Raw genomic sequence first — 26281 nt, forward strand, 5'->3', positions numbered from 1 at the left:
CACATGTTGGAAGATATCTGGGAGTATTGTCATGAAGAAACCATTTTCAGCATCTCCTAAGAGAGAGTGCCTGGACAGGGTACCACATTCAGCTCCAAAGTGCTTTCGCAGTCAACCCTGCTCAGACTCCCTCCCTGCAGCAGCGCAGAAGCCGTCCACCAATCCTTCTTCCCCCTGCATGGTGCCCCCGTACAAGGAGGGTAATTAGCTTGATGCCTTCACGAAGAGGGTTATATCCATAGGCACAACTACCATCAAGGTGTCTTACTCATTGGCAATCCTTTCCCAGTTTGATTGCAAGCTTTGGCCCAAGATGGGTGCCATCCTGGAACTACTACGCTATTACCTGAAGGTGAGGCTGCCTCTTACCATGCCATCGCTTTGGCGTTAGACGTTGCCGATAGTGTTTCTGCAGATGGGAAACAGAGCTGGCCTGTGCCAAGGATGGCTGAATGCCACCAACTTCTGGCCAGATGTTGAAACAAAGGTGGTTGATATGCCCTTTGACGGAGTAGATATTTTGGGGGGAAAAAGTGGATGAAACCCCTCAAACCATAAAAGCAGACACAGCCTTTTCCCTAGGCATCCTCCAACAACACAACCTGTGCTTTCGATCTAGGAAACTAAGGTTTCTCAGGGACGTGAAGGGAGTACAGGTCTTCCTATCGCCCACAAAAGCCCCGCATGGGCTCCCTGTAGGGTTACAAAGGTTGGTCCCAGACGTACAGGAGGAACCAGCGTTGATGTAGTTTCTTGAAGCCACTAAACAGCCATGACCAGCCCCAGTGCCCGACTACCACCTCTTACCCCCCCTGCTTCTACACCCGGGGTGGGGGTGGGGGGTTCGGTTGTCCAACTTTGTCACACAGTGGGAAAACATCACTACCAACAAATGGGTTCTCAACATCATTCGTCAGGGTCACACCCTGGAATTCATGGGGAAAATGCCCTTCCATTAACCACTAATCTTTCCTCCTGCAGGAGGTTCAAGCCCTTCTAAAATAAAGCGGGGTATAGAAGTCCCATCGCTCCTGCGGGGCTCCGGAGTGAACTCCAGATACTTCCTAGTAAAAAAAAAAAGTCCAGAGGAGGGAGACCCATACTACATCTCCGAAAACAAAACCAGTTCCTGAAGTCTCAAAAGCTTTGCATGGTCACTCCACAACACATTCTAGACCAGCTGGAACAAGATTTCCTCTCTGGACAGAGGATGCATATTTCCACATCCCCATACATCGACGACACCAACGCTTCATCCACTTTGTAGTGCAAGGCTAGCACCATCAATTCAAAGCGCTAACCTTCGGCCTAAAGTCAGCACCACTGGTGTTAACAAAAGGCCTAGCTCCAGTGGCAGTCCACCTCAGGCACTCGGGCAACTACGTCTACCCTTACCTGGACGTTTGGCTAGTGCGTGCCATAACCTTGCCACTAGCAACACAGCACACGAGAAGACCATCCGGTGTGTAACATCTCTGGGATTCTCCATCAATTTTCCGAAATCCTGCATACAGCCTGCTCAAAGCTCTCTGTTCCTAGGCTCCTGCTCGACACCTTAGCATGTTTACCACCCCCTCAGAGGAGTGCATCCAATCCATTCTACACAAGGTTCAGTGGCTGTCCACATTAACAATAGCATCAGTCCGCTCCATCAAGTCTCTATTAGGGATAATGTCCTTGTGCTTCCCTTTGGTCTCGCACTGCAGGTTCAAAATGAGGCCTCTTCCGGAATACCTTGATGCCCACTGGCATCAAGTATCCGGGTCCTCAGAGGACCAGCTTCTCCTAGCACCTCCTTTCCACAAAGCGCTGCAGTGATGGATTCATCGCAACCTCCTTATGCAGGGTGCTCCCTTTCACCTTTCAATATACCTTGCTACCGTTACCACAGTTGCCTCTCTAGATGGGTGGGGAGCACACATAGAACAGTACCATGCCAGCGCTATGGCAACCTGAAGACAATCCCTCCATATCAACGTCCTGGAATGCCCCTAGCTGTCGGCAGCTCACCCTCCTGATGCAGCCATTCTGGCATACCAATCTTCCACGTTTGGATTCCCATGGCACGGAGTGGCATAGGAATCTGACCTAATTCCTGCTAATGCACCACGTGTTCAAAGCAGACAATGACCCAAAAAACAAGCCTAGTCCTTAATGCGGCTCATTACAAACACAAGGAAGAGGAAACTTCTAATACTTTGTTACTTTCTTAGGTAAGCACCAGGTGTGGCTTGCCTGTATGAGACTGTTAAAGTAAAGATTGCTTCCGAGGTAGTTGCATATACTGTCCATGCAGTTGTGGTTCTATGTCATTTCATCGACACCCATTTTTATGACTGGTATTTTGCCGCATAATTTTTTTTTTTAAAACTTCTTTTTATCAGTGGTCACAACAGATACATTAGTTCCATCTCCACATCACTTCCAGCACATCATACAATGGTACATCTTATAATCACATTGGTAATATGCAGGTTACATAATGGCTTCCTTGTCTGAAAGCATTTCACATAGGTACCCCCTTTTGGTCGGCTCGTGCCTGGTTGGGTTAAAACGTACTGCTCCTCACATTCGTTAACATATGTCAATTTGTGCAAGAAAGTGTTCATACTTGGTGGCGTGGGGCTTTTTCAAGCCTGCAGTATACATTTTTTTGCGACAGCACATGAAACATTGAATAGCCTTCTAATTTTTTCAGAACACTTACCAATATCCCCAGATAAATACTTTTGAGGAGTCAAATGCGGGTGTATTTGCGTAATTTCCGCAAGCATTCCAGCCACCATCCCCCAGAACTGCACCAAAACGGGGCACTCCCAGTACATATGAAAAGGTCCCGCCTGCGGAGAGCCGCACTTGGGACAGTCGCTTGAGCAATCTAGTGCAAATTTGGCTATTTTAGCCGGCATGTAGTGTAATCTATTCAGGATTTTGAACTGGATCAGGCGCAGGCCAGCATTGAGTGATACCTTCTTCGTAAGCACGCAATATCTGTCCCATTTCTCATCAGGTATAAGCGTTTGCATGTCTAATTCCCATTTTTCTTTAACCCGATTTGCTGCGGGAGTGTAGGTCTGCACTGATACATACAGTTTGGAAATTCCCAGCCCTCCGTTAGTCATAACCAGTTGTACGCATGGGTGTGGGAGGGGCTCATCAGGGAAGAGTGGCCATCGCACTTGAAATGCAGATCTCATCTGATAGTATTGGAGTGTTTGCAGCGGTCCTCCACCCATAGTTCTCGTAAAGTCTGCCAGGGTCACATACTTCCCATCTATAAACATGTTGCCCACCTTCATTTCTCCATTTGAGTCCCATGTTTCCTGCATGCCTGCATCGAACGTAGGGGGGATGTTTGGGAAGTTCCACAAGGGAATCTCCGGGTTATAGGGTGCCTCTAGCTTCAGTCTCTTACATATCGCCCCCCAGGCCCGAACAGTAAAGCTCCCAGGGTCGTATTCACATGTATCTCTGTGTCGTGAGTCAAAAATGACCAATCGTATGTCCGTGGGTGAAGTGGTGTGTTTCTATCCATGTATGGGGCGAGCGATCTGTTTCGTCATACCAATATTTTGCTAATTGTGCCTGAGCAACCAAGTAGTAGAGCTCAAAGTCCAGGGCAGCTATGCCTCTGGTGCAGTATGGTTCCGTCATCTTTTCCCGCCCTATTCTGGCCGTTTTCCCATTCCAAAGAAATGTTACTGCCATTGCTCATAGTTTTGCAAAGAAATCCCTGCCAAGCCATATGGGGACATTCACAAATAGATATAATAGCTTGGGGAGAGCGATCATTTTGAGAACTGCAATCCTCCCATGAAGCGAAATAGGGAGATGTCTCCAAACCTGCAATGTTGTATTAAGTGATTGTAGTGCCTGGTCATGGTTATCAGTATAGAGGGTGTGTCTGCTCCTGGAGACCAGCACCCCCAAGTATCTAATATGATGTTCCGACCACTTAAATCCACACATCACATCAGGACATTCTGTAGAGGGGGGTAAGCGGCAATATTTCTGATTTAGCATTATTTACGGTGTATCCAGAGTATTCAGTGAACTTGTGTATGTCTGCCATTATAGGTGCAATGTTTTTGTCGGGTGCCCGGATATATAATAGTGTATCGTCTGCGTATAATGAAATTAATTGGGTGGAGCCTTTCATTGTAATACCTTTATCCCCGTGTCACAATCTAACGGCAGCTGCCATGGGTTCTATCGGAGAACAGGCAGCCCTGCCTGGTGCCACTGCCCATTTGGAACAATTTGGAAATAGTCCTATTGGTGCACACTCTTGCCCTGGGGGCGGTATGCAGCAGCCTGACATATCCAATGAAATTGGGTCCCACTCCAAATGCCTCTCGTACTGAAAAAAGGTATATCCATGAAACCGAATTGAATGCCTTTTCGGCGTCAAGGGACACAGCGACCGCTTGTCTGTCCGGGTCTATCTATGCCATTATACCAAACAGCCTGCGTAGGTTTAAGGCGGTGGCCCTCTGAGGGATAAATCCACTCTGATCCGGGTGGACCAACGTGGATACTATGGGTAGCATTCGATTCGCCAGCACCTTTGCAAATATCTTTGCGTCAGCATTTATGAGCGAGAGGGGTCTGTAGGATGACATATCATGTGGCGGACGTTGGGGCTTGGGCAATACCGTAATTATAGCTTCTCTCATTGTCGGGGGCAGTATGTTTTCCTCTAGGGCTTCCTCCCACGTTTTCAACATTATAGGGACTAGTTCTTCGTGGAACTCTTTATAGAATTCGCTCCCCCAGTCACTCTGAACCTGGTGCCTTACCAGATGAAAGATCCTTGATTGCTCCAGTGATTTCCTCCGCAGTGACAGGCTGATCGAGAACCATTTTATTTTCATCTGGGAGTGTCGGGAGATTGAGCATGGCCAGATAAGCTTTAATCTCAGTGGGGGTTTTCCTATCTTTATTCGCATAGAGTGCCTTATAGAATTTAACAAATTTGTCGTTTATGCCTTCCTCACTCGTGACTACTTCATTTTGTGCCGTTTGGATATTGGTAATTGGGTTCAGTTGCCTTTCGTGTTTTATCAGATTGGCCAATGTCCTCCCCGCTTTATTCCCCTCTCCGTATCTGCTTGCCCAGGTAGGGGCCGCTATATGTCGTATCTCTCTCATGGCCAGATTATCAAAGTCTCTAAGGAGTTTGTGTATTTCGGCCAGAGTGTCCCCACTAGGAGTGCGGCTGTAGGTTTCTTCTAAACTATTTAATTCCCTCTCCACCCCTTCGAGTTCCTGTTGTACACATTTCAGGAGGCCCGTGGATTTCGACATCAGGACTCCTCTGACCCAAACCTTTAAGGTTTCCCATACTGTGGAAAGCAGTTCCACTGTCCCCACATTGTCTGTAAAAAAAGTTGGTTATTTCAACATGCAAGGCTTCAACCACATCCGAGTCTCCTAGTATTCCCCTGGGCATTCTCCATCTCCTCACCGGTCTGGGGACGTGTTTCAGCCTGAGTTCCAGTAGCACCGGGGAGTGATCAGATAGCATGCGGGGCAAGATTTCACAGTACTGTAGTGTATTTGAAATGTTTGAGGATATGAACCAATAATCTATGCGCGACTCGCTATCATGCACAGAGGAGTAATATGTATATCGCCTGCCATCTGGGTGCAGTACACGCCATGCATCTATCAATGACAATTGTGAGAGAAGTTGACCCAAAGTTAGTGCCGTCTTAGTAGGTGCCCTTGTCACCGCAGTGGATCTATCCAGTGCGGGGTCAAGCGCCACGTGGAAATCCCCTCCCCATATTATGTTGATCGTATCTAGTTTGATGAGGGCCTCAAATATACTTAGGTAAAGATCTGGGTCATCTATATTGGGGCCATAGGTATTGACCAAGGTTACTTGTTTGCCGGCTATTTCCCCCCAGACCAGAACGTATCTCCCATTGGGTCTATCTTGTGCCCCTTGGTCTGAAACCCCAGCATGGGGTGTATAAGTGTAATAACCCCCCTGGACTGAGAAGAGTAGCCAGTGTAATAACGCAGCTTGCCCCATTTGGCCAATATGTTTGTGTTAACAGAGCCTTGTGCATATGTTTCTTGTAGCATTAGGATCTGAGGTCCATGCCAGGTGACATAGTTCCCTACCTTCCTAGCTTTCATCGGGTTGTTCACCACCCGGACATTCCAGGATAGTAAATTAATCTTTAATCCGTCACCAGCCCTTCATGTATATGAATTGTAACAGACCATTGTTTCCAGTAGTCCTTGTACTTACATGACGCAAGCAGCACCAGCATCTGAGAGACCACATTTCTACCAACTTAGAAAACTTGTTCACCCAACCTTCCCTCCAGGACCCCAACTCGTCCAGGTAACAACACCATCTACAACGTTCCCAACCTTCACAACCCACCCCCCACCCCCATCATCTGCCCCAACTTGACGATGGACCCTTGTAACTTGTAGGAACTTTCCTGACGGTGCCACGTTGCCATTACAAGGCCATCAGATCGGGCTCACGGCCCGCCTTTAATATTACATGGAGCCTCCCTGCGGGAGCCGAGCACTGTTACAAATCAAAAGGATATAGGTGCACTTTGGATCATTCAGCAGGGTCTTGGCCCCCCCCGCCGCAGGTAAGGGTCCTCCGTTCTGGTCCCGCCCACGGCCTCTGGGGGGCAGAGGTATAGTGGCCTCAACATAGGACAAGGCAGCGGCTAGGGTTTCAAAAAAATGCACCCTTCCTCCATAATGGGTTCACATCTTGGCCAGAAATATTACTGCGTATGGGACCTGTCGTGCTCTCGGCAGTCTCTTGACTGGTTTGTACGATCTTCGGCTTGCCTGCACTCCTGCAGCGAAATCCGGGTAGATGTGAATGCGGCTTTCTTCGTACTGAAGTGTCCAAAGTTCTCTCGCCATCCTAAGGATTGTGTCTCTGTCTCTATAATTGAGGAGCCGTGCAATGATTGTGCGTGGCAGAGCCCCCAGGCCTTGGCACAGGAGCCAGAGTGCGGTGAGCCCGCTTCACCGGGAAGTGATCCGAGAAGGAGTTTGCACCAAAAAGAGTTTTAAGGAGTGACTCCACATGCTGCTCCATTGCACCCTTGCCAAACTTTTCGGATACCCCCATAATACGAACATTGTTTCTTCGTGAACGCGATTCGAGATCCTCACATTTATTCTGCATCTTGGATAAACCTTCTCTGAGCTGGGCTATGTCTCTGTCATGTCGTGTGATGGTGTCTTCATTAATGCCAATCCTGTTTTCTGCCTCAATGAGTCTCCGGCTTTCCTTGTCCACTCTTGTTTTCAATGCCCCAATGGTAGTGACAATGTCACCCAGTTTAACATTAATGGATAGGAAACCATTTTGCACTATGGTGGTCAGGCGTTCCACCCTGTCGCCTCCATCTGTGTCGGGGTTGGAGCCGGATGCTGTTGGTGGTTCATGTTCATAATTTGCTACTTGACTGTTGGTGAACAAGTCCATCAGCCCCTTCTTCCTGCCGCCTGTTCCCGCCGCCATTTTTTCTTGTTTCTGTGTGTTCCCCATGGCAACCGTAGCAGCAGGTACCCCACCTCAACCTGCTTGGGGTTGTGGTGTCTGTGAATCAGCAATTCAGTCAAATGGTTCACAAACCTTTACAGGCCACACAGGTGTTATCCGGTCAATGTGCACCGCAAGGGGGCCGTTGGGCAATTGCTGCACCAGGGGATCTCTTGGACCCTCACACTCCAGTCCCTGCACCTCTCGCATGAATATTTAGTTCCCAGTGCGAGCAGGTCCAATCTCTGAGATCCCTGCGTGATGGGGACAATGGACTGTGCTCTCCCGCTTATGCACTTAGTACATTTTAAGAGTTCCAGCCAGTGTATGGCTCAATTAAGTGTCCCAATGGTTTTAGCATGCGGCCACCGCACTGTTTACACATGCATGACTCACGTTTTAGTGTGGGTGTGTGTTCTTGTAGTCGTTCCATGTAGTTTGTAATGCTAGCGGGCCCAGTCTCCGGGATCCCTGCATGATGGGGGAGATGGACTGTGCTCCCCGATGTATGTACTTGATCAATTTAATGAATTCCAGCCAGCATAAGGCTTGATTTAACGGTGTCCCAATGGCTCCAGCACGCGGCCACCACACCGTTTACATATGCATGACTCACGGTGTAGTGTGCACGCGTATTCTCATAGTCATTCCGAACTGTTCGCTCACTACATTTGTTTAGGGTAGTTCAGTGCTTGTTGTCACACAGTCTTCAGGGCATATGGATTTCTCATTTGTTCCATTACACCGCGGTTTTGAGATCCAGATTCGATCAGGCTGGGTGTTCCTCCGCTCACTGTTGTTGCGCGCTTCACTCGGGGATGGGGGGGCCCCCCATCACAGGGCGGGGGGCAACCCGCCCGGCATCCCCGCGATGTGCCGGGAGCATCCGCCTCACTCAGGGCACGGAGCGCCTGCCTGGCCCAGTTAGGGCCCCCTTGGCAGCTGCGATTGTCCGGGTGTATCTCGCGGACCTCGCTCGGGGCAGCCCGAGTCAGCCGGTCCCAGTCGCACGACCGCCTGGTCAGTGTGCTTCACTGTGCCTCAGACCTAGGTGTAAGGCACCGAGGGGAATCCGTCCCTGCCAAGCACTGCCCCTCGAGCCACCAGTGCTGCGCTCCTCGGCGCCACAGGCTCTTCCTCTCTATGCTCTGATAGCCTAGAGTGTCTGCGGCTCGAGGGCCCAGGTTTCTGAATGCCCAGCACGGCTCGCGCTCCAGCCTGGTCTCAAGCAATCTGTCACACGGTGTAACTCAGGAAGCACAGCACCTTCGCTGCCAGGATTTTCCGTACGTGTGCACCGTGCCCTATTGCACTCAGTCCTCCGCTCCGCTCCCCACAGGTGGTTCCGAAAGTAGGATTAATTGTCGCACAAATGTCATTCGGCCCGGAGCGCTCTTATCAGGCAGCCATCACAGTTGTGCGCAACAGCGCCCCCCTTTGCCACAACATTTTTGCCAAAAAACTTTTTGATTTTTTTTCTCCAATTCTTTTTGGTGCGGTTTCCCCTCAAACCACCCGTCATTTACCGATTTTTTTCATTCCCCAAACCCCCCAACCCTCCCAACCCGTATTACACCCTTGCCCACCCCTCAACATAAAAAATCAAAACGTTTTTTCGGCAAAAATGCACTTCAAATCACCCGGCGTATAAACTGGTGTTGACGAAAGGACGCTATACCGCAGTTGTATGCTCTAAATCTGGTTATTGTAGGTAGAGCGTATGTAGTGTCCACCTTTTCCACCCAATGTCCTAGTGGCTGGGAAACGCACCGGGGCATTTCAGCATCAGATGGTCGAGCTCCTCGGCACTCTCCGGAGTAGTGTAAGCCTGCTTCAAAAAACTGCACTAGTGCAGGATAAACATTAATCCCCATCACAACCTCTGGGTGTGCCTCCTCGGCCCTTTCCACATTAAAGCCAGACATTTAGCCATAGAAAAATGCAACTAGTTACCCGTTTGTTTTTTAAACACACAACATGAAAGCAGCTCCAGAAACTGTTTCACTCAAGCCTCCTGGTGCCATACAAATATAGCTATGCAAGGTTACCCTGAGTGCACTAGCTCCTCGTTGCACAGATGTTGCTCCTGCTTGTGGTTACATTAATAATGATAACTAGGAGCTGTTTTTTTATTTTTTTCTTGAGCATTTTCTTAATACACAAGCATCAATTGTCTCGTCCCTGCATTTATGTTGCATGTTCACACAACACTAAAAACATGTTTTCAAATGCCCCCCTTTTTTAGCTGTTTTTAGATTCTGCTCATGAAGCCTTTGTTTTGCTTGCAGATTTTTGTTGGTGAAACTCTGCCCTTTTTCCCTTACCAGTTGCCCACCAGACTAAAACGCCATTCTACTGTTTTAGTGGACTATTGACCAGCGTGCCTGCAATGAAGCTTGCCCTATAACAGTGGCAGGATAAGCTTGACCAATGCCATCAGCAGGAATAATAGCTGATGCATCTACTGTACCAATTGGGCCAGTCTTCAATGCGTGCTGGTCTCTAGGGTACATCTTACTTCCTTGCAAAGTTGCCTGGACAGTAAGCTTATTGGGAGGCCGCTGTGAGAAGTGCTGGTGGTTAAGAGTCACTGTGCACACTGCTTTCTCTTGGCTTTCTGTTCTTCGCATCCGAATGTGCCAACTCCGATGCCGGGTACTTTTCCAAATGTAGCAGTGCCTTTATGCAACGGTGTGTGATGCCGCTATAAACGGGCGATGGGCCTGCGGAAGCCTCTAGGAAGTCTTAACAGTATGGGGATGTTGTTGGGGGCAGTGGCTAGCTTAGGGGGCGGAGCATAAAGGTAGACCAGCTTTGTTGCCCATTGGTGGAGTGTACCAAGCTGGCATGCAGAACCGCATCTGTAGTGGCAATGGTGCCACGCAGCAGGGCGTTCGTGTGGCAGTGACATTCAGTCCGAGTCGGGGCGCGGAATGCAGCATGGACGCTGGCCAGTGACCAGGAGTGGGGAATGGACATAGTATAGGACGCTGCAGGATTGGTGGGAGTGCAGAATAGGGTTAAGACATCAAGTAAAGAAGGGAAGAGGTAACCTGCTTGAAATAAACTACCACCGCCAACCAACAGACCTTGGCGGCCAACCTACTAATACCACTGCCAAATGTGAGGTGATGGCATCGCCCCAGGCCACCTCACCCAGGCATTGGTTCCTGGGAGCACTGCTTTAAATGGGCAGGTACTTGCGGGTCCTGAGTACCTGCATTGTTTCAATTGAAAGACTTAATACCGACACTACTCATCAGGACGCCAATACATTTATTGAGGAGTACTGGCCCTTCTCCAAAGTAAGCAGGTATTCTGGGATAGTGACTACCTGCAATCAGGAGCCCAAATAGACTTAATCTTTGGGGGGCTTAGCCTTCCAGTGTTAGGAAAGGGGCTAACTTCAGAGACTGTGTGGGGGCAAACGTACTTGCGTGGGGTGGTCTCACCAAGGCATATTTGTGGAGACTGGTGTCAAGTTAGCAGCAAATTGTGCAATGTAATGCACATGAGGACATTGACACTGCTTTTAAACATGTTAGGATTTATGGCCCAAATACAGACTTCCATTGGTGCTTGCAAGGACTGTAATGCTTTGGCTGGGATGGAGCAAATTATCTGCCCAGTATCACACGCTTTGTTTAAGCAGTGAATCCAGAATTTGAACCCAGCAATTTGGGCAACTTACCATATATCTTCCAAGCTCTACTTAGTACACATATTTGTTTGGCTTTCAAGAACTACAATAATACGTTCTTATAGAGTTTACTTTCAAAGTACACAAATCGCCCAAAGCAACCTTACAATATGTAAAGCCGAACATAAATCTGTTTAGCAAAAAAGAATTCTTTGTAGCTGTATTTGCCCCACCCTTATGGATATGAACTGAGCTTTTAAAAAGTTGCTTCATTGTGTGAGTCACTTTCTTTTTGTGAGCACTCTTGACCAAATTGACTGTTTGGGGAATTCTCGTGAGACTCTACTGCTGAAGCTTCGATGTTAAAAACAGCCATAACTCTCCCCTTCACGTCTGAAACCAGACCATTAAAAACTACCTGTTCCCACCCACCCTTCCAAGCCCTTTCTTTGGCATGCAAGTGCTAACATCCCATCATGATTTCAGTTGCCTGAAACTGTTCGCATGTGCAGTTTCTGGTGACAATGACATGTTTACAGAAGTAATTTTCAGGCATTTGTTAACAGTGCAGCCCTGGACCCTCCCCGCAGCTCTGCTCTGTAGGGGTGCGAGGGTGCGAGGGAAGGAGGAAGGTGGTCTGGATGCCAGACCATTTTGTTGCCCCTCTTGCTCCACAATACAGCCCAGGGCAAGAGTCCGGGGGGCGGGGAGTGGGGGGGGGGGGGGCGTTAGAGGAATGAAGAGCAGTGTGCCAATGTCTCCAACGGTAGATCTGTATATTTTGTTTCGCTAGTAGGTGAAAAAGAGGAAAAAGCTGCAGACGTGCTTAATTGCCGTCAAATATGTCAACTGCCTTCCTTCGAGATTAAAGACGATTTATCAAAGCAGCAGCGAATACGTGTCTTGGGGTGAAACCTACACAACCAATCATGTGACTTGCGATTTGTTGTGGACTTACTATGCGATATTTCCGTTTGCCATACCACAAAAGGCTCTTGCAATAAATCGCGGTTCGTACATCAAACAACTGAGAAAAGCAGAGAAAAAGAATGTAATGCGATCTTAAGTCTTAAGTGTGCAGTTTACAAAAGCCACCAGCAGGTGGCGATGTTGGCTCAGGTTCGAAACATCCACGGATGACACCCTGCACAAACGGTGTTGAAAACACTAGTTCAAGAAATGTAGACAAGGAATTTGCGCTTTGATAGCGTTATCAATTTCACACGGCCTGTTGCATTTGTTGCGACGTATTTTTCTACTCGCCATAAAACGATAATGAAAATCGTTTTGAAATACAAGGGCATGAATTCCGTTCTTTTACCAGTTTGTTCCGTGTTTTGCTCTTGAAGGCGTAGCACAAACGCGCTTCACCTCTGTTGTATGAGGGTGTAATGACTCGGGGAAGTTTCTATCCAGTTTGGTGCCCTTGGAAATACTAGCAGGCGCCCCCCGACTGGCACACATCACTCCCAAACTAAACCTGTGTCGTGCAACAGAATCCCTCAATATCGATAAATAATTGATATATAAATGACGCTGGTCTCATTACATTGTAATTCAAGTACTTTACAGAAATCTAATGTGAAAACACAGCGGATGCTGCCCAATTACATGTTTTTTCTGTCATCTGCTCTTAGGGAAGGCCTGGCCTGAATGCAGTTTCAAACTGTTCGTACTGGCCCACTGTAGTGTGACCAGCCTGCCGGGGTCTGAGGACCCCCTGATCACTCGCCCTGTGTTGCAGGAGTTCTGTTCGTACCACCTCACTTGTATTTCGCAAGGGGCAATACTGGACTAACCATGTGAATTATTTTCTGATAGAAGGTTATCACTCCAAGCCAAGATGGACAGTCTGGTACACTCTTATTGCACTCTTTCAAAATACCTCTGAGAGTGGAGAAGGGAACACATAGCACCAATGAGTGTTCCTGTATGCTTTGCATTAAATCACAGAGCATTTCAGGAATATAACTGATCATGGATCTATCTCTCTGTTTGATAAACAAGTCTGTGCTAAGAGGATTGTATGGGTGAATCTAACAGACACATGGCTTGGTGCTCACATCACGTTCACAACACTCACTCTAACATTAATGTTTGTAACCATGACTACTTATACAAACAGCTTACGTTTTTGGATGTGAGTATAAGGTTTGGGTGTGTTTGACTGAATTATTTTTGATTGCTGGAAATTTCTTTGTACAACACCATCAATTTTAAGGATGCAGAGGACACCCCTGCACCTCCAAAATTGCAAAAATATCAAACCTGGGGAGCGGTGAACACCCCCGCAACCCCTGCTCTCCAGAGTTGGTATTTTGCAATATATGCAACCAAACTGCCCCGAAGGTCAAATCACCATTGCACAATTTGATCAAATTGGCCATTAGGTCAATTGTTTTAAGTCAAATAGGCTAATTTAGAGTATAACATCAGCCACTGAAATGGGGTTCAAAGGCTCTTTTGCATCTAGTTTCTGGAGAATTTTAGCTGAAGAAGGGCAGCGTCTCAATGTCAGCATACCCAACTCCCAATACAGAAATATCTTTAGGGAATTATAGCTATAGACAGGAAATGATACCCTACAAGAGACACCCAATAAACAATGCACAGAAAGGATACACAGAAAGGATTATATTAAAAACTTTAGCCTGACTAGTAATGAGCTGATGAATCGGTTTAAACAAAACCAGCTTCTAATGCTTGGTAAAGGGTCCACAGTTCCTCTGCCACTACCTCCTCACCATTACACAGGCCCCGGGGGTTATTTCTGCAAGAAAAAGCAGGCCTATGTGTTAGCTAACCGAGCTGGCATTAGCATCTCTTATTAGTGCTAGCAAAAACCATGATGTGGCAGTGTAGAAAGGGTGTTTGGCCGAGTGGATGTGCAATTTGAGGCAACTTCTTTGACTGCTTTGTGTATACGTATGGGCACAGTATGGCATACCTGTCAGAGCCACATACACAAAACATTCCTGGCATATGTGCTGTTACGTACGGGAGTGCCACATAGATGCCATTAACCAACATGGTGGTGACTTGTGCAGTGTACAAATCATTGTTGCACACATCACTGCATTGGTTTGCCATGGACTACTGTCTGCATGGTGACACACTATGAAGCCTGCTTTCCTAATCAACATTGAGGTGCCAACTGGTGTGTGCACTCGGTAGTGGCTGGCTTGTTAAAATAATGAAAAGACCTTTGCTGCTGAGCGGATGCATTTAGTCCATGTCCCAAAGCAGCCACTAGAATACTTAAGCAAGCAAGTGACAGTTAACCTTCACAGGGATGTGCCACGTGTATCTGAAAAGTAATATAGAAAAAAGTTTTGGTGTGTCAAATCGAGACATGAAAATAAAGAAAATAGTTTAAAACTTTGTGTGTCACGTTTATTCTCTTTGCAGAAAACATCGGTTTGGTCAGCTAACATACTTGTTCTGCCCTTCTGAATAAAAATGCCCCATGTTCAGTTCTTAACGCTGAAATGTTAAGTGCATACTTTGTAAAAACAATGACTTGTTAAATGCGTCATCACTTATAAATTGCCCCAAATGAAAGGCTGTCCGCGCAAATAATGAGGGGCCCAGGGTATATGACTTCAGAGCATCTCACATGCTGCGTTTGGAGAATGCATTCCTTTGGTTGCATATTCCAAACACAATGCAGTCATCCACAAGTCAACAGAGAGCAGCCAGCCGGGCGTGCCCCTTCCTGAGCCTTCCAGTAACCTATAAGGAAACCTTACACCAACCATGTCAGATTGAATATAACTTCTAGCATCCCACAGTAAGCAACACTTGAAATAACACATAAAACCTACCACAATATGCAATGTGTTATATGCTGGTGTAAGACAGTTCAGCAGGTTGAGTGCTCGCTGATTAGATCTGTGTGTGATCTGCAGGTCGCAGGTTTGAATTCCAGCAAGGCCAACTCCACCTTTCAACCTTCCGAGGTCAATACATTTAACAACCTTAGTTGGGTGATAATACTTTTATGTAAATGTTCTATGTAATGCCTTTTGCGAAAGCACTATACAAAATATTATTTATCATTATATTTGAACGTAGAACAACAAATTAGCCAGAAAGCATATAATAAAAAATCTCTTACAAAATATATTGCCTAACGCATAGGATACCAGAAACATTGCTCCTATACCTCGCGTGAAACATGTTTTTGCTTTACATGTTTTTTGGTTTGTTTTCTATTGCACGTTTTATGCTCGTTAACGATAACAGCAACTATATTTAATTAATGTTGCATCATATTGACAGTATTCCAAAAATAAATCCTGTTTTGTGGAAGAAAGCCTGTACGGTCTGCACCGCAAAACACACACTTCCCCTTTTCCTTTTCCTTTTTCTCCACTGTCTAAGGTCTAGACAGGCCCACGCACGGACAAGCCTGGGTGCTGTGAAACCACAACATTTTGCACAGTTTAAAAGCTTTATTACAACACATAACAATCAGGAGATGTGTCATCTTGGGCATATTTTGGTGTTTGGTTAAAACGTTAAAGACTGGATTCTGGGCCCCATGTACAATAAGAAGTGTCCTTCCATGATGGGGCGACACTTTTCAATTTGTTCGATACATGGCCTTTCACTAGCATGGCCGCGGCCGCGGTTACACCTTCTGTACTTGATTGCATTCATTGTTGTGTCCTGCATGCTTTGTTGTAACTGTCTTAATGTGTAAGTGTGCTATTTCTGCAACTGGATTGTTTAAGAGCTATAATAGCTGTACGTTATGCGCCCAGTTGCCCCTGGGCCGGGAGCGCTTTATAAATAAATAAAATACAAAAAAATACAAAATATTGTGCCTACTTAAACATTGGCATAGAACATAGAGCAAATAAGAGGTGTCAATCCATCACGAAATGACACTTCTCATTTTACATGCAGCACAGAATCTGGTCCAAAGTATGTTCGAAAAAGTATGTTTGTCATATACGTTTTATGCTATTTTGTCTCGGGTGGGGGGGGATAGCTCAGGGGCAAGGTGCTCCCTTAGCAGCAAGACGACACGAGCACTGCAGGTACGATCCCCGGGAAACGTGTGGGTATTAAGCGCGTTATAAATAACCCATCATATATTCATTTATGTTCAATATTACATCGCTGAACATCATATCTTCAGTCTATTAACTTATCATATGGACATAACACTTATAATATTAAACCTGTCAAAACCTTTAAACCGATTTCAATGTGATAGATGGCGTAGAGTTTATCTCGCATGCTGGTGGGAAGTTGGGGGCTAAAAAAGGATGATGCTCTCAAAGCTTTTGCACTTGTTTATTTAACATGTTCTCATTGGATCTCCAGCCTCCAATATAAATAAAAAAGGTACATAAAGCCTGCAGGGACTTTTAAGTGGCGAGGGCAAAGTGATACTACAAGAAAGGGGGTTTTGGTTTCTCCAAAATGTGTCGCCATCATTGAGCATCTGTTCTGAAAATCCTCAACTGCTGGACCTGGGATCAAGAGGGGATGCCTAACTGGGAAGGTATTGAGAAGAATACTCCGCTCCCCACCCTAATAAGTGGTCCCCGTCTATGGATTGCGACATACCTCGGCTCGGTGGAAAACTCCTACTGTTCAGCCTACATTGAAATAATAGCAACAGGGTTCTGCAGCGTAACTACTTAAGACTCATCCTGGTAGAGGCATCCGGCTCTAAAGAATGATATATCAAAAAAACCCAACTGCAAAAGATGGCAAAAGGCTAGAAACTGGTTCTTTAGGAATGAGATTTCTAATATCTCCTTCGCGAACTTTGACTTTGTATGCTTTCAATACAAAGTAGGGGTCAAAGAGCGTTGCAGATACAGCAAACTTATGTGTAGTTGCAATGACATTCTGGATACCGAGATCCAAGGCCCTCTGGCCAATTATCGACTTTCTTAGGCTGCCCTGATCTCCACTGCGGCACTACATAATATAGGAATGCTGTGTAGACTCTAGGAATGTCCCCGAGGGGTGGGGGGGGGGCGTTGTACCTGCTAAGCAAAGGCAGGTGGGGTGAATTGTTGGCTAAGACACTGGTCAAAATGCAACAGACCAAGATCTGTTCCATTCCGTTCAGAAGAAGTTGGATCTTCATTTACATTATAAACTTTGAATGATAACACATGATTGGTACTGCACCCCCCTCCCTGGAGTGCACAGACACAAACTGCTTATGTATGGACAGTGCTGGTCATGTAAGTGCAAATGAGGCAATGACACGAGAACACATATTCGGTCTTGCTCCGAGATGAGGTCCTACTGGGAGGAGGTTCTGCAGAGAATAGAACTGATATGGCAAACTTCACTTCAAAGGTCTTGTTCCAGCTGTGTTCTGAGCCCCCCCCCCCCTCAGCTCACCCCTCTCCTGCCCCCAAAGAATGTTTAGGCATGGACTCCTAGAACCTCGAGAGCCAATGGAGAGATGCGGTTCCTGGTTTGAGGCCAAGGAGAGGTGTCGCAGTCCTATTCTGGATTAGTTGAAGAGGGCAAAGGGAGGAAAGAGGCAGGTTGAGGAAGAGGCTATTGCAGTTGTGAAGCCTAGAGAGAACCACGGCTCTGGAGACATTCAGCTTCTGGGGCAAGATGAGGAAAGGTAGACTGACCCTGGTGGGGAGGTGCTGGGGGGGGGCGAGGAGAGAGGAGACTGCGGTAGGATTGGCAAGTTCCTTGCAGATTTTAAAGAGTTCAGCAGCGTTATTGGTGGCTCCAGAGATGTGAGCTTGGACATAAGCCCTCTTCTTGGAGCAGATGGAGAGATGATATTGCCTTTGAAGGAGGCAGCAGGCCAGTTTCTTGGGGGATGAGCTAGATTTCTGCCACTTCCGCTCTGCAGCTTTGCACTTTCGTTTCAAACCTGCTAAGTCAGAGTCATACCAGGAGTTGCGTTTGGAGGCAGGCTTCATGCGTATCCTCATGACAGGGGCAAGGACGTCCAGGGTGTTGGAGTTAGAGAGATGGAGGTTAGTTAGAACAGAGTCAGGAGAGGCCAATGAAGGGGGTGGAGGAGGGATGAAGGACGAAGCAAAAGCAGCGACTGACAAATGCTTCATCGCTCGAATGACGTAGAAGGAGACTGGCAGTGCAGGGAGTGTAGTATGGGGGAAGGGGGGAGTTCAAGGAGGGAAGAGATGAGAGGGATTGTGAGAGGGATAGAGAGAGGGCTTTCAGCTGAGATGAGAGTATCCAAGGTTTGCCCAGCAGAGTGGATACGGCCAGAGGGAAGGATAGTGAGGGAGAATGTCGCAGAGGTCACGGAAGAGAACATCGTTATCCAAACCAATGTGGACAAGAACAGTTTAGTAATATACAGGCTTACTAAAAGTGATAACACATTCGTCACTCTTTGTATGTAATCTTCAAACATGGGAGTAGGTCTAGCGTGCGATTTCCAGAAATCAATACATCCCTTCACTGCTTTGTGTAGGGGCTGGTAGGGCTGTTTTATCCCTTAATGGCTCTAATTGTAAATTATAGAAACCTCTTGCAGAACATTGATCTATGGAATCCAATGACTTGTACACTTGTCCCATGAGGCATTAAAGAACACGCCTTGGTCTCATGCCTTCTTTTACTTTGCAGCAAACCAGCAGAAGTTGGATGTGGGCGAGGGGAAGATCCGGGTGCGACTGGAACATGATGGGGCAATACTGGATGTGGATGAAGATGACGTGGAGAAGGTGAGCAATTTCTTACAAATGCTGCACACTCAACATTAATTTTCCTTCCCTTTGAGACAGGATTACCTATCTAGCACTCATCAGGCCAGTGGTGCCGAGCTGCCGACTGCACCTAATGTTGCATACAGTGCTGAAAGGCTCAGCTTCTCTCCTCTCTCCGTCTCCATTTGACCGCACTTTCTCCTTCCCTATTGTTTTTCTTCCTTTCTTGTATTCTCGCCCTGCACTCTATTTTCGCTGCCTCCTCTCTCCCTTTGGTACTCGGTATCATGCCCCTTTTACATTGTGTTTTTCCTTCCCTCTTTTTCTCCTCTTTTCTACCCATTTTCTCCCCCTCTTCCATTTTACTCCATTGCCTGCTTTTACTTCACTTAGTCCTCTTTCCACTGTGTATTTGCTGCACTCCTCTCCACAGAGAGCAGCAGGTGACCTTGCACATTTCTTCATGAAGAGCTGCACTCTTTGCTTTAAGCATTCACAATGAGCTGGTTGTCCTGGCGCAATGTGACTCCTCCTTGCGGCCTTAATATTTACTCCCAATTCTCTTTGTTCATAGAAGGTCTGACTTAACAATGACACGGCCTCAATTACACCACACTTGCTCTGCTACTTGTTGGTGGTTCTTCTGACATAGTTTACAAAACTAGCCTAAAGCCAGTATATACGTACAATGATGGGGGCAGTGGTTTGTGTATGTCACTCTCACTCTACCATGCATGTTTTTTGCAGGCAAATCCACCAATGTATGATCGCGTGGAAGACCTGGCATCCCTTGTCTACCTCAATGAGGCCAGTGTGCTGCACAGCTTACGCCAGCGCTATGGTGGCAACTTGATTCACACGTATGCCGGGCCCACAATGGTCATCCTGAACCCACTCAGCTCGCCGTCCATGTACTCTGAGAAGGTGAGGACTCTGTGGACATATCCATGTGATCCCCTAGGTGTTACTTAACTAGGTTCTGGCAAAAAAGAATGAACATTTGTTGGTGATTGTGGAACATGTCTTTGTTGATACTGCGTCCTACTTTTTGTCCCAGTCTGACCTTCGTCAAATCAAAGCAACAAATCACCCTTCAACATTTTGTTATGAGAAGGGGTTAATGGAAGTAGTAAAGGGGAATGAAAAGGGTGGTAGGCGCATTTTCAAAACAATTTAAAGAAAGAAAGAGGAAAGTTGCAACTACATAGTAAAAAAAGGTCACCAAAGTGCAGGCCACTGATGAAGACATGGAACCTCAGGTTTTCATGTGGAGACCAGGTGGAGCTGATGTGGGGGCTCGCCATATGAAAGATTAATCTGTTATTCCAAAATGGTCAGGACATGTACTCCCAGGCTTTGAAGTGAGCTGGCAGATTTATGCTTTCAGAATTTAAATGGTCCAGCAGATGTGCGCGCTATTGGGTATCAGCGTATAAAATGGCTGGGCGGGAACGCATGCAACGCTGTTCTAAATGGTTGGGCAGGCATATTTGCTGCTGGGATTTGCAGTGCTCCTGCAGGTCTATGTGTAGTTGATGTTAAAATGGACTCGCAGATGCGTGATGCTTGTGTTAGGAGTTGCGATGCAGGTTTGCGAGCCACTTGATTTAAAATGGACTCGCAGATGCGTGATACTTGTGTTTGGAGTGGCGATGCAGGTTTGCGAGCCACTTGATTTAAAATGGTTGCATGGGCACGTGCTTCTGGTGGTGATAATTTTTGTGCAGGCATTTGTGCCCCAGGCATGTGCTGTGCGGTGGCTCCACAGCGGTTTCTGGTGACCTCAGTGTGACATTTGACTGGTGATCGCAAGTGACAACAGATCACCAATTGCGGTGGCACTCCTGGGGTAGGGCTGGTGCTAGTTTGCCTTTACCCCACATAAGGCACAGTTCCCCAGACGGTAGCAAAGGTGGGGCCATGTCTTGTTGGTGAGGAGTGAATGAAGACAATTACCCTGTTTCTCTAACTAGGCACCTTCTCCTTCATGTTCCAAGAAGGCCCTCGCCCACAGGCATCTGCACAGCAAGGAAACTCAGGTACATTGTCACATGCACGGGCTTACAGTCACAGACGAGGGTCTTGGTGGCACTCTGGGTGCTGGTCTCAAAGTGGGATGGTGGTGGCGGCACGTACATCAAAGGAGGATCACGCTTATGTTCTGACATGTAAACCTGATTGGATAATTGTCAAATGAAGGATAATGGACTCACACTATTTTTGTAGGAGCGTTCATGTTTATAAACCTCGGAAACCAATGAAGCGGTAAGTACATCTGAGAAAGCTCATCCACCCACTTAGTTTCCACCAATGTTGTAGACCAATACTGGATTGTGAAGTTTAAGAACTTCTGTGTTTCCATAGTGAGGTACTTTGACTGCCACCCTCCATTTATAGTGGTGAGGTGGTTACCTGCCTTTGTCTGACCCTGTCACCTGTTGAAGATTAGGGCACAGTTTCGTTGCTCTAACATGACATCACAGTCCTCCCTTGGGATGCACAGTCTCGGTGTAAATAATACCTTTTGGCAACATTGGTAATTGCATATGTTGGTTGGATAACCCAGTGCCGAGCGCGTGGGTGTTTGGGCATGTATGCACAGACTCGAGCTCTTCCTTTTGTCGCCTATTGCGGATTCCTTAACAGTCCTGTGCGTTTTCCCTTTAAAATAAGGCATGTGGGAGGAGAAGGGGGGGGGGTGGTCTTTTTTGTCCGCTGTGCAAACCGGGCAGTTCTAATTCTAGATTCCTCGTTTGACCAACTTTTGATCCTGGGAAGATTACTTTGATCTCCATGTGCCCCACTTTGCTGCCAGAAATGAGTCTATATTTGGGATAGCTTGAATAGTAGAGTATTAGCAAAAATATCCTTTCCGGTGTAGCAGGAACCGGTTTAGTCCCCGTTACAATGTCCGGGATACACCTGAGCGATGGGAAGAGTCAATCCAATACTTTTGATTATGCCAATAAAACCGCAGGAAAGGTTGGATGGCGTCCTATGGGGGGAAGGACATCATGCAACCAAACAGGTTGGCTTGTTTGGCGAGATTAATAAAACAGTTTACGTGTTATACGAAGCAAATTATGAGTGTCTGGAATTGGACCAGTCTCCTGGGATATAAGCCTCCCTTTTAACTTTCTCCTTGAGCTTTTTCCATTCCTGGGAACCGGCGTCTGGGAACAGGGCTGGATGTATGGCTACAGGATGGATCCAGTTGCAAAACCACAGAAAGCCGCGAGGGCCTTCTTCCTATAACCGCGCCAGGAGGCCCCACCGCTCCGCTCTTGCTCCTTGTGGAGCTCCTGTGGAGAAGTTGCAATCTGTTTTTCTGAATTCAGTTACAACAAAAACCTGGAGGCAGTGCTCCAGATAACATTTTGTATAGGGGGCACTGTCCTTCCTATTTTATTCAAGTTGGGAGTACAATCATTTTTTTGGAGGGGGAGTGAAATAGTAAGTCTCCTTCCCAAAGTGTGTATTTTATAAGTGTGTAAAAACATATTTTAATCGTAAAACGAATATTATTTAACATTTTTCTTTGCACCTAGTTATTCATGAACGTTAAAAATAAATGTTTATTTCTTCAAATCGGGCTGCAATAACGGAATTTTTTTCCTGTGGCAGTATGCGTTCTTCTGGGCCAAACGTATCCACGGAGCAGTATGGCTTGAGAGTAGGGAGACAGGCTCCCACGAGTCAGTCTCCAAAGTTTTCTTGGGGTTCTATTTATATGTACGTTGCCTGTAGAGGAAAGACGTGAAACCTTCACCCCCTTGCTCTAGGCATTGTTAGGCTGAAAAAACTGGGGCAACAGCCAAGGCAGACATTCTGGGTGTGAGCTTCTTTCAGCTCTAATTCCAATCACAGCCCTTTTCTCCTTGGTCTGCCCTTCATGTATCTATCCACTACAGACTCTAGTCCCTCCTCCAAGTGACAGCCAACCACAGGCTCGGGTTCTCTGTCTTAAGCTGCCTCTAGTTCCGGTGCTGGGGTACTTTCCTCTGGGTCTGGTTGTCTTGACACCAGCAGGCTTGCACTTCTCTCACATCAATGATCTCTCTGCCTCTGGCAAGGAGTTGGGCTGTGGCCCCCAGCTGGCTCATCAGTGTTTGGGGAACCTGGCTCAGCCCCTGTATACCTCTCCCAGATGTAGGTTCTCTCTCTAGCTCTGGCTCTCTCATGGTCTTGCTTCCTTCTTGGGGCTAGCTTTCTTCCTGGCTCTAATCTCTCACAGGATCTGGCCCCTTTCTGGGTTTGGCTTTCTCTCTGCACACCTCCTTGATGCGGTCACTCTCCCTGGGTCTGGCTCTTTTCCTAGGGCTCGCTCTCTCCTAAGGCATTGCTCCCCTCCCGGGCTCTGTCTCTCTCTTTCAGGGTAGTTCTCTATACCTGGGGCTGACTCTCTCCCAGGATCTGGCTCCCTTCCTGGGGTGGGCTTTCACCCTTTAAGGGATACGGTCCCCTTAGGCTCCTGACCCATTTGGCTCTCCTGGACCGTCAATGGGCTTTGTTTTTCTTCTCTGCAAGACATCTCTATCCCACTCCCCCTAGCCCCACTGAGGAGACAGTGCTTCTTTTAGACCGGCTGGGCGAGGTGTCTGCTCCCTCATTAGCTGAGTCATTCGGGTGGTTCCCTGAAGTGGATTGGCAATGAGGTTTTGTAGTCAAGAACTCAGGATGGGTGGGGTGGCTTTTAAAGGACCAGTCATCATGTTGGAAATGTTCCATGTGCACATACAGTTCATTTGTGTGGGTGGGTGGAGGGGGATTGGGGTGGATAGTTGCCACCTCTCCCAAGCTGGCAGCCTTCTTTGGTTGGAAAATGGTTTAAGCCTGTGCAATTTCGACTTGCTTGGTCCATTTGCTTCCCCTTTCCATGTGAATTGCAAATTGTTTCCAGTGTGGACTTATGGGGGAAATGCATGTTTTCCATGTGCACGTCCAGCTGCTGAATTGGAGGATGTGGGGATGTGGAGGGGGGGGGGGGGGGTGGGTTCGCCACTGCACTGTTCTGGCTTCTTAGTTAGGGGCAGGTACTGTTTGTGTGTGAAGAGTGGGCTTAGGATGAATTTTCTTTCACACTTGTTGGGTGTGTGGTATCCCTCACCTCCTTTTCTTTTTGGACGGTTGCCAGTGGTTCCATTGAAAGGGATGCCGTAGCTCCCACTTAGATGCTGCAGTTGTAGGAGGTGGGATTCTCCTGCTGTCTGGTGGATCCTTGGCAAGTCCTGTTTCTCTTCTCCCTGTCTGGCTGTACCTTACCCCTTCTTGTCCAAATCTAGAAGTGGGTGTTCCATTGAAAGGAATAGAGCAGATCCTTTTAGATACTTGAGTTGTGGGGGAGGAACTCTCCTGCAACTTGCCTTGGTTTTGGGAAGCAAAGAAAGACTGTGGTAGATCTAGTCCCGTCTTATGCCGCCTCCAGGTGTTGCATCCTGTAGCGGGTGGCTTCCACTAGCCCCCAATGTTTTCTGCTCCCTCTAAACTGGCTCCCTAAATGTGAGCTCCCTGGCACTCAGCAAGGATCTCTCTGAACAGCAGTAAATTGGATGTTTTGCTTAATACAGCCTGCAACAAGGAGAACTGGTCAATTGTACATGCATGATGTTCCTTTATAGTGTAGGTCATCTAGTTTTGAACATAACTGAGGTGCAGTGCAGTCACTGCTTTCGGGAGATATAAGGGTGGCCTATTCTGTGCCCATCTGCTTCAGCTCTTGTCATGATCACCTCCCTCTTCTTATCTGCAGGTGATGCACATGTTTAAAGGGGGCCGCAGAGAGGACACCTCACCGCACATCTATGCCGTGGCCCAGACTGCTTACCGTAACATGCTGATGACCCGGCAGGACCAGTCCATCGTGCTGCTAGGAAGCAGTGGCAGCGGCAAGACCACCAGCAGCCAGCACTTAATCCAGTATCTGGCCACCGTGGCTGGCAGCACTGGCAAGATCTTTTCCGGTGAGGTATTGGCATTTCTCAGTGCCTGTCTCTGGTTATGCTTATTTTTAAGATGGTTCAACTTTGTTTCTAAGCCCACCATCCCTTGCAAATACTGTGTCAGTCGGGCTGAAGCCCACAAGAGCCTATCTAATCTACCCACAGATTTCCCTCTCTCCTTGTATCTAAGGGTAGCCCCTTGCATGTTGACTACATACTGTAGGATGGCTCGTTAGTTCTTGTCCATATGCAAGATTCACTTTCCCACTTGATGGTTCCTGTGGTGAATCCAATGGGATTCCCTCCAGGAACCTGGTCCGGGACACCCCTCATGTGGCCAGGGAAAGGCAGGCGCTCTCTGATCATGGCGATGAAGTACTGCAGGAGGATCACATGAGGGGGAGACATCAGACCAGGAAGACTGGGAGGAACTCCTTTTTAACTTTCCCTCTAACCTTTCCATTCCGATGGCCTGTTGAAAAACCCAAATCCTATAAAAGAAACTATGGGTCCCAGAATCCCTCGGGGACGGTGATAAAGAAGAGGGCAGAGGAGACGAGCAGAAGTAAAGGACGGGAGATTAGGCCGAACACCCTCTACCAGTGTCAGGCAATTGATATTCAGTGCCTGTACCTGAAGTCAACTGCCCCACCTGAGAGGCATAAAATGCTGCAGCAGGAAAGAGCAGTAGGAAGGAGCTGGAGCAGGAGTTGGGAGGGTGGTAGAGTAGTAGCAGTAGCAGGAGGAGAGGAGCACGAGGCTGGCGGTTAACAAGGAAGTGTGACGACTTAAGTGACTCTGGGACGAGAGAAGAACAAGTTCTGAGTTGGTCCTGTGGTCAAAAACCCTGTCTGACTGTGGCTGCACTGAGAAGGTAAAAGTTTCCCCAGGTGCACCTAATTGTTGACTACAGAGCTGAGGTTGTGCAGCTACCTGAGGCCCATGGGTAGAAGCAAACTGAGGGAAGTAGGAGACTCTCTGTGGTCGAGACCAGATTGGAGACAGCCATGCTGCAGAGGGGTGTGGGTCCCAAGAGTGCCGGAAGTAGTAGTAGCAGAGAGAAAAGTCAGGAAGTGGAAGCTGCCCGCAACCTCTGTGTTTTTGGAGCCGGTGAGTGAAGCGCTGTACTCCAGTTCACTGAAAATCCCTTGCTGGTAATTGTAACTAGCTCATTTAGAACTCACATAGACATAGAAGCGAGTAAAAGTTGTTCATTGCCATGGGACGTCTTTACAACAAAGGAAATGCATCACATGCACGTTTAACGCAACTCAGTGCTTGCATATAAGAAAAGCCTTCTCTTTTCCATTGTTGTATTAAAAACTTTACTGGAGTGGTTGCGTGTCTCTAATTACGTTGGAGAACACTGGGTTGTAATCACTTGAAAGGTAGCAGCTGACTTTCCCGAATTGTTACAAGAACTCTTACATCAAAAAAAGGTTGCGCATGAATGATGGTTATTCCCGATCCCCGTTAAAACAGTGTTCTG

General features: G+C 47.3%; 1 protein-coding gene across 14 annotated transcripts in view; it reads left to right on the forward strand.

The window, feature by feature from the left end:
• The window catches only part of MYO18A (myosin XVIIIA), a 1313149-nt gene that overhangs the window by 627451 nt on the left and 659417 nt on the right, over window positions 1-26281 (forward strand). For all 14 annotated transcript variants that reach the window (XM_069615286.1, XM_069615296.1, XM_069615289.1 and 11 more), the window contains 3 exons: window positions 18774-18871; window positions 19601-19777; window positions 24603-24813. In XM_069615286.1, the coding sequence (XP_069471387.1) occupies window positions 18774-18871; window positions 19601-19777; window positions 24603-24813 (486 nt within the window). The remainder of the gene's footprint in view (window positions 1-18773; window positions 18872-19600; window positions 19778-24602; window positions 24814-26281) is intronic.

The sequence above is a fragment of the Ambystoma mexicanum genome, chromosome 9 (genome assembly GCF_040938575.1).
Source record: "Ambystoma mexicanum isolate Mex_15411 chromosome 9, UKY_AmexF1_1, whole genome shotgun sequence".
Lineage (NCBI taxonomy): Eukaryota > Metazoa > Chordata > Amphibia > Caudata > Ambystomatidae > Ambystoma > Ambystoma mexicanum.